General features: G+C 50.6%; 1 protein-coding gene across 2 annotated transcripts in view; it reads right to left on the bottom strand.

Annotated features, from left to right (window-relative positions):
- The window catches only part of DDX39B (DExD-box helicase 39B), a 32608-nt gene that overhangs the window by 19282 nt on the left and 840 nt on the right, over positions 1–12486 (bottom strand). For both annotated transcript variants that reach the window (XM_077286049.1, XM_077286048.1), the window contains exons 2-6: positions 7765–7991; positions 7519–7646; positions 7258–7350; positions 6629–6812; positions 3313–3431 (exon numbers count right to left, since the gene is read on the bottom strand). In XM_077286049.1, the coding sequence (XP_077142164.1) occupies positions 3313–3431; positions 6629–6812; positions 7258–7350; positions 7519–7646; positions 7765–7975 (735 nt within the window). In that variant the 5' untranslated portion in view covers positions 7976–7991. The remainder of the gene's footprint in view (positions 1–3312; positions 3432–6628; positions 6813–7257; positions 7351–7518; positions 7647–7764; positions 7992–12486) is intronic.

Raw genomic sequence — 12486 nt, 5'->3', positions numbered from 1 at the left:
CCGGCGCACGTCAAGGGTCGGGTGCCGGCGCACGTCAAGGGTCGGGTGCCGGCGCACGTCAAGGGTCGGGTGCCGGCGCACGTCAAGGGTCGGGTGCCGGCGCACGTCAAGGGTCGGGTGCCGGCGCACGTCAAGGGTCGGGTGCCGGCGCACGTCAAGGGTCGGGTGCCGGCGCACGTCAAGGGTCGGGTGCCGGCGCACGTCAAGGGTCAGGTGCCGGCGCACGTCAAGGGTCAGGTGCCGGCGCACGTCAAGGGTCAGGTGCCGGCGCACGTCAAGGGTCAGGTGCCGGCGCACGTCAAGGGTCAGGTGCCGGCGCACGTCAAGGGTCAGGTGCCGGCGCACGTCAAGGGTCAGGTGCCGGCGCACGTCAAGGGTCAGGTGGCGGCGCACGTCAAGGCTCAGGTGCCGGCGCACGTCAAGGCTCAGGTGCCAGAAAGACATGTAACCAGCTCATGTGCACTTCTGCTTTTGCGTCATCCTGCAGTAGGGTAAAGCATAGAGCACAGGCACAAGATTTTGTGTGGGCGACAGAGTCATCCATGTCAATCAAAGAAGGGGGATGGCGAGAAGCAGCGGGAGGAGAGATGGAGCGGCCAGAAGCCAAGCTCATCAGACCAGACCGTGAGCATCACCATACAGAGTGGGAAAACTTCTAATGGTTTTTGGGGAGTTATACAGGGGGAGTCGGGGGGATAAATAAGCATTTATGGAGTGGCAGCACAAGCACTTAATGAGGTGAAGGTTTTAGTTGATATATGACAAAACTGGTGACAAGTTCCCTTTAAATAAAGCCGCCTCTACCAGGGTCGGACGCAGTCGCCGAATGGCAACATAAACTGACCCTGTGGCTGACAACCTGCACTCCAATACTGACAACCTGCATATCCGCCCCCCTCCCCGTCATCTCTGTGCACAGAGATCCCACTGTTCCCCGACAAAGAGAAAAAAATGTGACCACTAAATATGTCACAGATGGAAAAAAAGTTTACAAAAGCTTCCCTAGAGCATTACTAAGCCCTCGATTACCCCCCGATGCTGCCACTCCAGTAATAACAACCAGCCCATTAGTCACCAGACTGCTGCAGCCAATCACCAGTTATAGAGAGACTGATGGCAGTGGTCAGGGACTGATGAGTGGGGGATTTCATCTCTGGAGACCGCCAAAGCACCGATGCTTAAGTGTCGGCAAATTTAATGGGTAAACTATTTTTTTTTTCGCTCTTGGGAAAATGTTGTAAAATCTGTGAAAACCCTTTTAAGGAGAAGAAAAAAAAAAGTGTGACTGCTCTGGATTCAACCAAGAGCATCTACATCTGGGAAATGTAAAAATTCCTCTAATCCAGCATCCACAATACCAGACAGGCGTCAGACACTATCAAAAAGAAATCCCTAAAGACACTTAAAGACCAGACATGAAGCCCAAATAAAAAAAAAAGTCAGGAGTCTTCCCGTTATCGTCCCCCCTCACCCTGAACGTTAGGTGCTGGATTAGAAGATGCTGGATTAAAGCAATTCAAAAGAACCTAACTTTATTTTTTGAGTTATGTGATGGGCACTACTATGTCTGGCAGATCAGTGAGGAGTCCAGGTCCTGAGACCCCCCCACCAGTCACTCAAAACCCTTGTCCAAAGGGATAGCTCAGGACGCCTCTACTTATGCCGGAACAGAAAGGGGGTCACAGACTTTCCACCGAGCTCATACTCAGATCTGCGTGCACACCCCAGATAGGAGCAGCAGACATCAGACAAGGGTTTGGAACGACTGGGGAAGGTCTTGGTACCTGGACCTCCACCGATCTGTAGGACATTTTAGCACCCATCACACATTTAAAAAAAAAAAAAAAAAAGTGTAGGTTGCTTTTAAACAATACTGAATTTTTCAGCAAAAAAAAATAAAATATTAAAAATTAAAACTGACACAAAAAGATAAAAAATGGAAGTTGTGTCACATGTAATAAAAAAGGGAAAAAACAAGTAAAAAGGAATGTGAATATTTATGCTGTCAGCGAAGTGTGCAGCAAAATTGGGCAACAGGATTTAAAAAAAAATAAGGATCATGTAGCAATGTGGTGCGGAGACTTACTAGTGTGACTTGTTCTGTGGCGTCATATGGGTTTAGGTGGCTTTTGGTGGTTGGGGTGTCAAAAACGGGCACTATACAGCATGAAATGTGCAGTGAGGTGTCACATACTGTAGAGTGACCTTGCCCGGATACTGTAAAGTGGATTTGCACTGGTGTGTTGCATACTGATACTGTAACATGGCACTGACACTGTAGCGCTGCCTTGCTCTGGTGTGCTGCACACTGATACTGTAGGCTGGCTTTGCTCTGGTGTGCGTCACACTGATACTGTAGGGTGGCTTTGCTCTGGTGTGCTGCACACTGATACTGTAGGGTGGCTTTGCTCTGGTGTGCTGCACACTGATACTGTAGGGTGGCTTTGCTCTGGTGTGCTGCACACTGATACTGTAGCGCTGCCTCGCTCTGGTGTGTCACCCATACTGTAGGGTGGCTTTGCTCTGGTGTGCTGCACACTGATACTGTAGGCTGGCTTTGCTCTGGTGTGCTGAGCACTGATATTGTGGCGTGGCACTGATACTGTAGCGCTGCCTTGCTCTGGAATGTCGCTCACTGACACTGTAGCTTTGCCTTGCTCTGGTATGTCGCTCACTGATACTGTAGGGTGGCTTTGCTCTGGTGTGATGCACATTGATACTGCAGTGTGGCATGGCACAGGGGAGCCACAAACTGGTCATTTAGTTTGTGAGGCTGGTGCGGTTGTGTCCTGATTGCTTTGTATGATGAGCGGCTGTGTGTTTTCGGTGGCCACACCGTTGCACAATGCCACCATACCTTGATCTTCCACACTGGTGTCAGAGCTGTTCTGTGTTTGCAGTTGTGTCACACAGGACTGGATGCTTCATCCCGACTAATGTAGCACAAGTGCTGGTGTCTGTGTGATACTTTTGCGGGGGTACCACTCGGGGTCGTGACTCATGAAAACGACCTGCATTGTGCCAAAAGTTGTGAGATAAATGATGTGTGACACTTTGTGCCGTGTGAAAAAAAAAGAAGAAAAAACCAACTTTGTGTTCTGTCACAGATGACTCTGTGATGGAGGAGAGCAGAGAGGCAGCTAGTTGGCTGGCTTAGGGTCACGAGAGGCAGGACTGCGGCTAGACCCAGAGCCCGTGGCTTGCAGATTTTGTTTCAGCGACATCTCTTTGGTAGCCATGTCAGGCGGGGGCGGCTGGAGGGATGATGCAGGAGGAGGAGGGATGGGAGGAGTTGGTTATTTTGGTTATTACATCTTGCATGAACTTGCGGCAGACTGGACGGATCTCCTTGCTCAGCGTTGCGCTGAACATCATGACCTGCTTTTCGTGAGGAGTCATACGGAAGATTTCTTGAACGTCTTTGCGCATGTCTATAGAGGGGAAAAAAAAAAACATTTTACACAAACTTTTACTGACATCACACCAACCGGGGAAACTAATTAACCCCTTAGTGACAGAGCCAATTTGGTACTTAATGACCGAGCCAATTTTTACAATTCTGACCACTGTCACTTTATGAGGTTATAACTCTGGAACGCTTCAACGGATCCTGATGATTCTGAGAATGTTTTTTCGTGACATATTGTACTTCATGTTAGTGGTAACATTTCTTCGATATTACTGGCGATTATTTATGAAAAAAAACGGAAATCTGGCGAACATTTTTAAAATTCTGCAATTTTCAAACTTTTTTATGCCCTTAAATCAGAGAGCTATGTCACAAAAATAGTTAATAAATAACATTTCCCACATGTCTACTTTACATCAGCACAATTTTGGAAACAAATTTTTTTTTGTTAGGGAGTTATAAGGGTTAAAAGTTGACCAGCAATTTCTCATTTTTACAACACCATTTTTTTTTAGGGACCACATCTCATTTGAAGTCATTTTGAGGGGTCTATATGATAGAAAATACCCAAGTGTGACACCATTCTAAAAAGTGCCCCCCTCAAGGTGCTCAAAACCACATTCAAGAAGTTTATTAACCCTTTACGTGCTTCACAGGAACTGAAACAATATGGAGGGCAAAAATAAACATTTAACTTTTTTTTGCAAACATTTTACTTCAGAACCATTTTTTTTTATTTTCACAAGTGTAAAAAAAGAAATTTAACCATAAAGGTTGTTGTGCAGTTTCTCCCGAATACGCCGATACCCCATGTGTGGGGGTAAACCACTGTTTGGGCGCACCGCAGAGCTTGGAAGAGAAGGAGCGCCGTTTGACTTTTTCAATGCAGAATTGGCTGGAATGGAGATCGGACACCATGTCGCGTTTGGAGAGCCCCTGATGTGCCTAAACAGTAGAAACCCCCCACAAGTGATACCATTTTGGAAACTAGACCCCTTAAGGAACTTATCTAGATGTGTGGTGAGCACTTTAAACCCCCAAGTGCTTCACAGAAATTTATAAAGTAGAGCTGTGAAAATAAAAAATCCTTTTTTTTCCCTCAAAAATGATTTTTTATTTTCTCAAGGGTAACAGGAGACATTGGACCCCAAAATTTATTGTGCAATTTATGCTGAGTAGGCCGATACCCCCATATGTGGGGGTAAACCACTGTTTGGGCGCATGGCAGAGCTCGAAAGGGAAGGAACGCCATTTTGGAATGCAGACTTTGATAGAATGGTCTGCGGGCATGATGTTGCGTTTGCAGAGCCCCTGATGTACCTAAACAGTAGAAACCCCCCACAAGTGACCCCATTTTGGAAACTAGACCCCCAAGGAACTTATCTAGATGTGTGGTGAGAACTTTGAATTCCCAAGGGCTTCACAGAAGTTTATAATGCAGAGTTGTGAAAATAAAAAATATTTATTTTTTTTTCCACAAAAAAGATTTTTTAGCCTCCACGTTTTTTTTTTTCACAAGGGTAACAGGAGAAATTGGACCCTAAAAGTTGTTGTCCAATTTATCCCGAGTACGCCGATTCCCCATATGTGGGGGTAAACCACTGTTTGGGCGCACGGCAGAGCTCGGAAGGGAGGGAGCACCATTTGACTTTTTGAGCGCAAAATTGGCTGTGGCGTTTAGAGACCCCCTGATGTACCTAAACAGTGGAAACCCCCCAAATCTAACTCCAACCCTAACCCCAACACACCCCTAACCCTAATGCCAACCCGATCCATAATCCAAATCACAACCTTAACGATAATCACAATCCTAACCCCAAAACAACCATAACCCTAATCAGAACCCTAAATCCAACACACCCCTAATCTGAACCCTAACCTCAAACCTAACCCTAATCCCAATACACCCAATTCCAACCCTAACCTTAACCCTAATCCCAAACGTAACCCTAATGCCAACTCTAACCCTAACTTTAGCTGCAACCCTAGTCCTAACTTTAGCCCCAAACCTAACCCTAGCCCCAACCCTAACCCTAAATTTAGCCCCAACTCTAACCCTAGCCCTAAATTTAGCCCCAACCCTAACCCTAAATTTAGCCCCAACCCTAGCCCTAAATTTAGCCCCAACCCTAGCCCTAAATTTAGCCCCAACCCTAGCCCTAAATTTAGCCCCAACTCCTCTAGCTGCCGACCATTTTCTTACCAAAGGAAGAAGCCAGCGGCCAGGAGAGGACACAGGAGGACCCAGGGACACCGGTAAGTATGATAGGGTTCCCGAATCCCCCTATTTCTCTGTCCTCTGATGTGCGATCACATCAGAGGACAGAGTATTACACATCGCTTTTTTTTTTGTGCGGTCGCCAGTAAACAGTTAATTACAGGCGATCACAAAACAGCTGGTCGGTAAAAACCGACCCCGCTCATGTTCTTTGGGGTCTCGACTACCCCCGACAGCCGAGACCCCAAAGATCTCCCAGGTGCCGGCCGGCGGGCGCAATGCGCCCGCCATTTTTTGGCCGGAAGAAGATGGCGGCGCCCATTGGGAGCCACGAGGAGCACCGGGGCAGACAGGTGAGTATCGGGGGCGATCGGGGACCCCATTTCTCTGTCCTCTGATGTGCGATCACATCGGAGGACAGAGAAATTAAATGGCAAATCGCGGTTTGTTTGTTTTTTGCTACCGCCGGTAAACGGTTAATTACCGGCGATCACAACTCGGGGGTCGGTAAAAAAAAACCCGAATCATGTTCTCTGGGGTCTCGGCTACCCCCGGTAACCGAGACCCCACAGAAAGTCCGACTCTGGGGGGCGCTATTCACTTTTTGCACAGTGCCGTTAATTAACGGCGCTGTGGTTTAAGTACCCTTAACTGCCGCCGTTAAAAAGCGTATCGGCGGTCGTTAAGGGGTTAAATAACGTCCCTTCTCAACACACGCAGTTTTATGTTCGGTGCGGAGGTAGCATGCAGACTCAGGAGGAACGGTAAAACTCAAAAATACAACTCACCCTGCAAAAATGTTGATGGGTAAAAAAAAAAAAAAAATATGATGAGAAAATAAAAAAAAGTGCTAAAATAAAAAATGTCCTAACTCTAAAGGGGTTTGTATAGAACTGCAATAACAACCTACAGAACAGGGGCCGATGCAGATAATCCCCCTAGGGTCCAGTCGTGGTTGTATTACGCAGACCCCCATGACGAGGAGACGAGCCGTCACTCACCTAACTGCTCCAACATCTTGTCACATTCGTCCAAGATAAAGTGTTTGATGTGTTTGAGATTCAGGGTCTTGCCTCTTGCCAGGGCTAGGATTCGGCCCGGGGTGCCCACCACAATATGGGGACAGCTCTTTTTAATCATATCCTCGTCCTTCTTAATAGCAAGGCCGCCAAAGAACACTGCCACCTGGGAGGAACAAAATAATGGACGGTGATGAGAAGGACTATGCTAGAAAGTTCAGATTGGAAAGTCAGTGGGATTTGTTGTATGTTACGGCCTAACTTTGGGGGACCCTGACCCAAACCTAACAGATATATATGTCTGGGTATAGAGATTCGAGCAAGGACCTTATTGAGTAAATCCATCCCACTGGGAGAAACTGTGGAGACCCCTATAAATATATGTCCTATAACAACCACCAGGATGAAGGAACATCTAGGAAAGTCTGACCCTTCTGATGACAGGACGTCCTTCAGCCTGGGATACAACAGCTGGACCGGGGACCGGATACAACCTTTACTATCAGCATAAATTCCTCTACGAGTCGGTCACGCGTCCCACAAAGACCCGATAAGAACATCCTAAATGTGGCAGCATGGGGGACAATCTGTGGACAGGATGTGGAGATTACCTTGACGGACGGCATGTATTTGGAGAATCGCTCGTACTCTTTGCTGATCTGGAAGGCCAGCTCTCTGATGTGACACATGACTAACACGGAAACCTGTAAGACAAGATGAGACCCCTGTTTGAGCCCCTGAGCCATTACATCGTCACACATTTCTCTCGGGTTGGAGATTTCTACCATCAGACGTCTGAATGCTGCCTTGGTGGCACGGTGCTCGGGAACGAAGCTCAGGAGGAGGTCGGGGAGATATTTGCAGACCATTACCTGTCCGGTGATCGGTTCCAGCTGCTGTAACGTGGCCAAGACAAACACTGCGGTTTTCCCCATCCCCGACTTTGCCTGGCACAGGATGTCCATGCCCAGGATGGCTTGGGGGATGCACTCGTGTTGTACTGCCGAAGCAAAAAGAAATCAGGTCAGATATAAAAAAAACATGAAGCAACGTGATCTCCTCTGCCCCCTCGTAGACTCGGCAGCAACATGTCCTTCCCGCAATATTTTCCCTCTCACCTTCTGACGGATGCTCGAAGCCACAGTCCACAATGGCCCGAAGCAACTCGGGTTTTAGGAGAAAATCTCTGAATCCGGAGCTGTGGATGGACACGTAGGATCCCTTCATCTCCTTCTTGGGGGCAATGTCCGGAGCGTCGCCCCCGGTCTGGTTGTCGACCTCGTCGTCTTCATAGTCCAGGAGCTCGTTGTCCACGTCGGTTTCTGCCATGATTCTCCTGAAAGATCTGAGACACGAGGAAGCAGCGGATTACACAGGGACGGAGGGATCTCGTCACCACAGGACAGATATTTACACAGGGATCAGCTCCTGCACACGTCCCATCCGAAAGGTCAGGATCTTATTAACACCGGCACGTCTCGAGGATGGTGCAGCAAGAGACGTGCCCCACTCAGGAAAAAAGACCTTTGGAAAAGCTGCAACCATTATGGCCCGGACTACACAAGTAAACGATTACTTATCCCAGTGATCTCTGTGCTCCTGACCGGCAACGTCCCCATAACCTCATCCACATCCTCTCAGCCTATGTATGACCGACATCCAGTGTCTATAACTGTGTAAGAAAGTGCAGTGGATGGCTCTGTCCTATAGGGGGGGCCACAGCAGAGGCCGGGACGCCACACTAGAGGCCGGAACGCCACACGGCAGAGGTTTCTTTACAGCGGGTGCCTGTGGTGGTCGGATTCCTCGGCATCCATCCTGATAGCGGCCACTTAATGAGCCCGACATTGGCCACAAACTAAAGGTACCTTCACACGAAACGACTTTGTAACGATATCGCTAGCGATCCGTGACGTTGCAGCGTCCTGGATAGCGATATCGTTTAGTTTGACACGCAGCAGCGATCAGGATCCTGCTGTGATGTCGCTGGTCGCTGAATAAAGTCCAGAACTTTATTTGGTCGTCCGATCGCCGTGTATCGTTGTGTTTGAAAGCAAAAGCAACGATACCAGCGATGTTTTACACTGGTAACCAGGGTAAACATCGGGTTACCAAGCGCAGGGCCGCGCTTAGTAACCCGATGTTTACCCCGGTTACCAGCGTAAAAGTAAAAAAAAAACAAACAGTACATACTCACCTGCGCGTCCCCCAGCGTCTGCTTCCTGACACTTACTGAGCGCCGGCCCTAAAGTGAAAGCACAGCGGTGACGTCACCGCTGTGCTGTTAGGGCCGGAGCTCAGTCAGTGTCAGGAAGCGGACGCTGGGGGACGCGCAGGTGAGTATGTACTGTTTGTTTTTTTTACTTTTACGCTGGTAACCAGGGTAAACATCGGGTTACTAAGCGCGGCCCTGCGCTTAGCAACCCGATGTTTACCCTGGTTACCCGGGGACCTCGGCATCGTTGGTCGCTGGAGAGCGGTCTGTGTGACAGCTCCCCAGCGATCAAACAGCGACGCTGCAGCGATCGGCATCGTTGTCGCTATCGCTGCAGCGTCGCTTCATGTGAAGGTACCTTAAGGCGAAGGTCTAGAGCTCGCCACACAAACATTAAGCCCCTCACAAAGCTCCTTCCACGGGAAACTAAAAACCCTACGGCTCTCACTTTGGAGACACAAAAACAATTTTTTTTTTAACCTGACCACTCTGAACATGGGACCTAGTCCTGTAGTGATGATCTCCTACTGATAAAACACTGATTGTATTGAAACTACAACAAGCAGCCCAGTAAGGCTACTTTCACATTAGCGTTGTGCACTGCACGTCGCAATGTGACGTTGCAGCGCACCGACGCATACTGTGGAAGCGCCGCACAACGGGGGCAGCGGATGCTGTTTTTCAACGCATCCGCTGCCCCATTGTGAGGTGCGGGGAGGAGGGGGCAGAGTTACGGCCGCGCATGCGCGGTCGGAAATGCTGGACACGACGCACCAAAAAAAATTACATGCAACGTTTTTTAGTGGCGACGGTCCGACGCAACAGTCGCACGACAGTTGCGACGTGTGGCAATGCGTCGCACTGCATCGCTAATGCAAGTCAATGGAGAAAAAACGCATCCTGCAAGCACTTTTGCAGGATGCGTTTTTTCTACAAAACGACGCATAGCGACGGCCCCCCACATCATGCTACTCTCGGATTACATAGCAGAAATCTGCTGACAGATTCCCTTGAAGCAGTGTGGGGGGGGGGGGGGGCTCCATCCACAGGAACTTGCACTGATCACTTTACCCCCCCATTACGACCATCGCTCCATTCATTCATTCCTTACGGGGCTGCTGGAAATAACGCAGCGTTCTCATAGGTGTGAACAGGGAGACGGTCAGGCACGATGCTCCGTACTAACGGGGGTGACAGTGACCTTTCTGCAGACGGGTGCAGACCCCCGACAATCTATTATTTACCCCCTATCCCGAGGCACATTGGTGCGTACCCCCGACAATCTGTTATGCCTAACCTTAGGCGGCTGGGTACAGACTCCCGACAATCTGATACCCCCTATCCTGAGGCACATGGGTGCGGATCCCCGACTCTATTAGTTACCCCCTATCCCGAGGCAGATGGGTGCGGACCCCCAACAATCTGCTACCCCCTATCCTGAGGCAGATGGGTGCGGACCCCCGACAATCTGTTACCCCCTATACTGAGGCAGATGGGTGAGGACCCCGACAATCTGCTACCCCATATCATGAGGCAGATGGGTGAAGACCCCCGACATGCTGTTACGCCCTATCCTGAGGCAGATGGGTGCGGACCCCCGACAATCTGTTACCCCCTATACTGAGGCAGATGGGTGAGGACCCCGACAATCTGCTGCCCCCCATCCTGAGGCAGATGGGTGAAGACCCCCGACATGCTGTTACGCCCTATCCTGAGGCAGATGGGTGCAGACCCCCGACAAGGTTACCCCCTATCCTGAGGCTGATGGGTGAGGACCCCCAACAATCTGTTACGCCCAATCCTGAGTCAGATGGGTGCAGACCCCCGACAATTGTTACGTCCTATCCTGAGGCAGATGGGTGAGGACCCCCGACAATCTGCTATCCCCTATCCTGAGGCAAATGGGTGCAGACCCCCGACAATCTATTATCCCCAATCCTGAGGCAGATGGGTGAGGACCCCTGACAATCTGCTACCCCCTATCCTGAGGCAGATGGGTGCAGACCCCCAACAATCTGTTACCCCTATCCTGAGGCAGATGGGTGAGGACCCCCGACAATCTGTTACCTCCTATCCTGAGGCAGATGGGTGAGGACCCCCAACAATCTGCTACCCCCTATCCTGAGGCAGATGGGTGCAGACCCCCGACAATCTATTATCCCCAATCCTGAGGCAGATGGGTGAGGACCCCTGACAATCTGCTACCCCCTATCCTGAGGCAGATGGGTGCAGACCCCCAACAATCTGTTACCCCCTATCCTGAGGCAGATGGGTGAGGACCCCCGACAATCTATTATCCCCAATCCGGAGGCAGATGGGTGAGGACCCCAGACAGTCTGCTACCCCCTATCCTGAGGCAGATGGGTGAGGACCCCCGACAATCTGCTACCCCCTATTCTGAGGCAGATGGGTGAGGACCCCCGACAATCTGTTACCCCCTATCCTGAGGCAGATGGATGCAGACCCCCGACAATCTGTTACCCCCTATCCTGAGGCAGATGGGTGAGGACCCCCGACAATCTGTTACCCCCTATCCTGAGGCAGATGGGTGAGGACCCCGACAATCTGTTACCCCCTATCCTGAGGCAGATGGGTGAGGACCCCCGACAATCTGCTACCCCCTATCCTGAGGCAGACGGGTGAGGACCCCCGACAATCTGTTACCTTCTATCCTGACGCAGATGGGTGAGGACCCCGACAATCTGTTACCCCCTATCCTGAGGCAGATGGGTGAGGACCCCCGACAATCTGTTACCCTCTATCCTGAGGCAGACGGGTGAGGACCCCAATAATCTGTTACCCCCTATCCTGAGGCAGACGGGTGAGGACCCCCGACAATATGTTACCCCTTATCCTGAGGCAGATGGGTGAGGACCCCCAACAATCTGCTACCCCCTATCCTGAGGCAGATGGATGCAGACCCCGACAATCTGTTACCCCCTATTCTGAGGCAGATGGGTGAGAACCCCCGACTATCTGCTACCCCCTATCCTGAGGCAGACGGGTGAGGACCCCAGACAATCTGTTACCTTCTATCCTGACGCAGATGGGTGAGGACCCCGACAATCTGCTACCCCCTATCCTGAGGCAGATGGGTGAGGAACCCGACAATCTGCTACCCCCCATCCTGACGCAGATGGGTGAGAACCCCCGACAATCTGCTACCCCCTATCCTGACGCAGATGGGTGAGGACCCCGACAATCTGCTACCCCCCATCCTGACGCAGATGGGTGAGAACCCCCGACAATCTGCTACCCCCTATCCTGACGCAGATGGGTGAGCACCCCGACAATCTGCTACCCCCTATCCTGACGCAGATGGGTGAGGACCCCGACAATCTGTTACCCCCTATCCTGAGGCAGATGGGTGAGGACCCCCGACAATCTGCTACCCCCTATCCTGACGCAGATGGGTGAGGACCCCGACAATCTGTTACCCCCTATCCTGAGGCAGATGGGTGAGGACCCCGACAATCTGCTACCCCCTATCCTGACGCAGATGGGTGAGGACCCCGACAATCTGTTACCCCCTATCCTGAGGCAGATGGGTGAGGACCCCCGACAATCTGCTACCCCCTATCCTGAGGCAGACGGGTGAGGACCCCCGACAATCTGTTACCTTCTA

This window comes from Ranitomeya variabilis, chromosome 2 (genome assembly GCF_051348905.1).
Source record: "Ranitomeya variabilis isolate aRanVar5 chromosome 2, aRanVar5.hap1, whole genome shotgun sequence".
NCBI classification, from domain to species: Eukaryota; Metazoa; Chordata; class Amphibia; order Anura; family Dendrobatidae; genus Ranitomeya; species Ranitomeya variabilis.
This window is presented reverse-complemented; position numbering and strand designations above follow the sequence as displayed.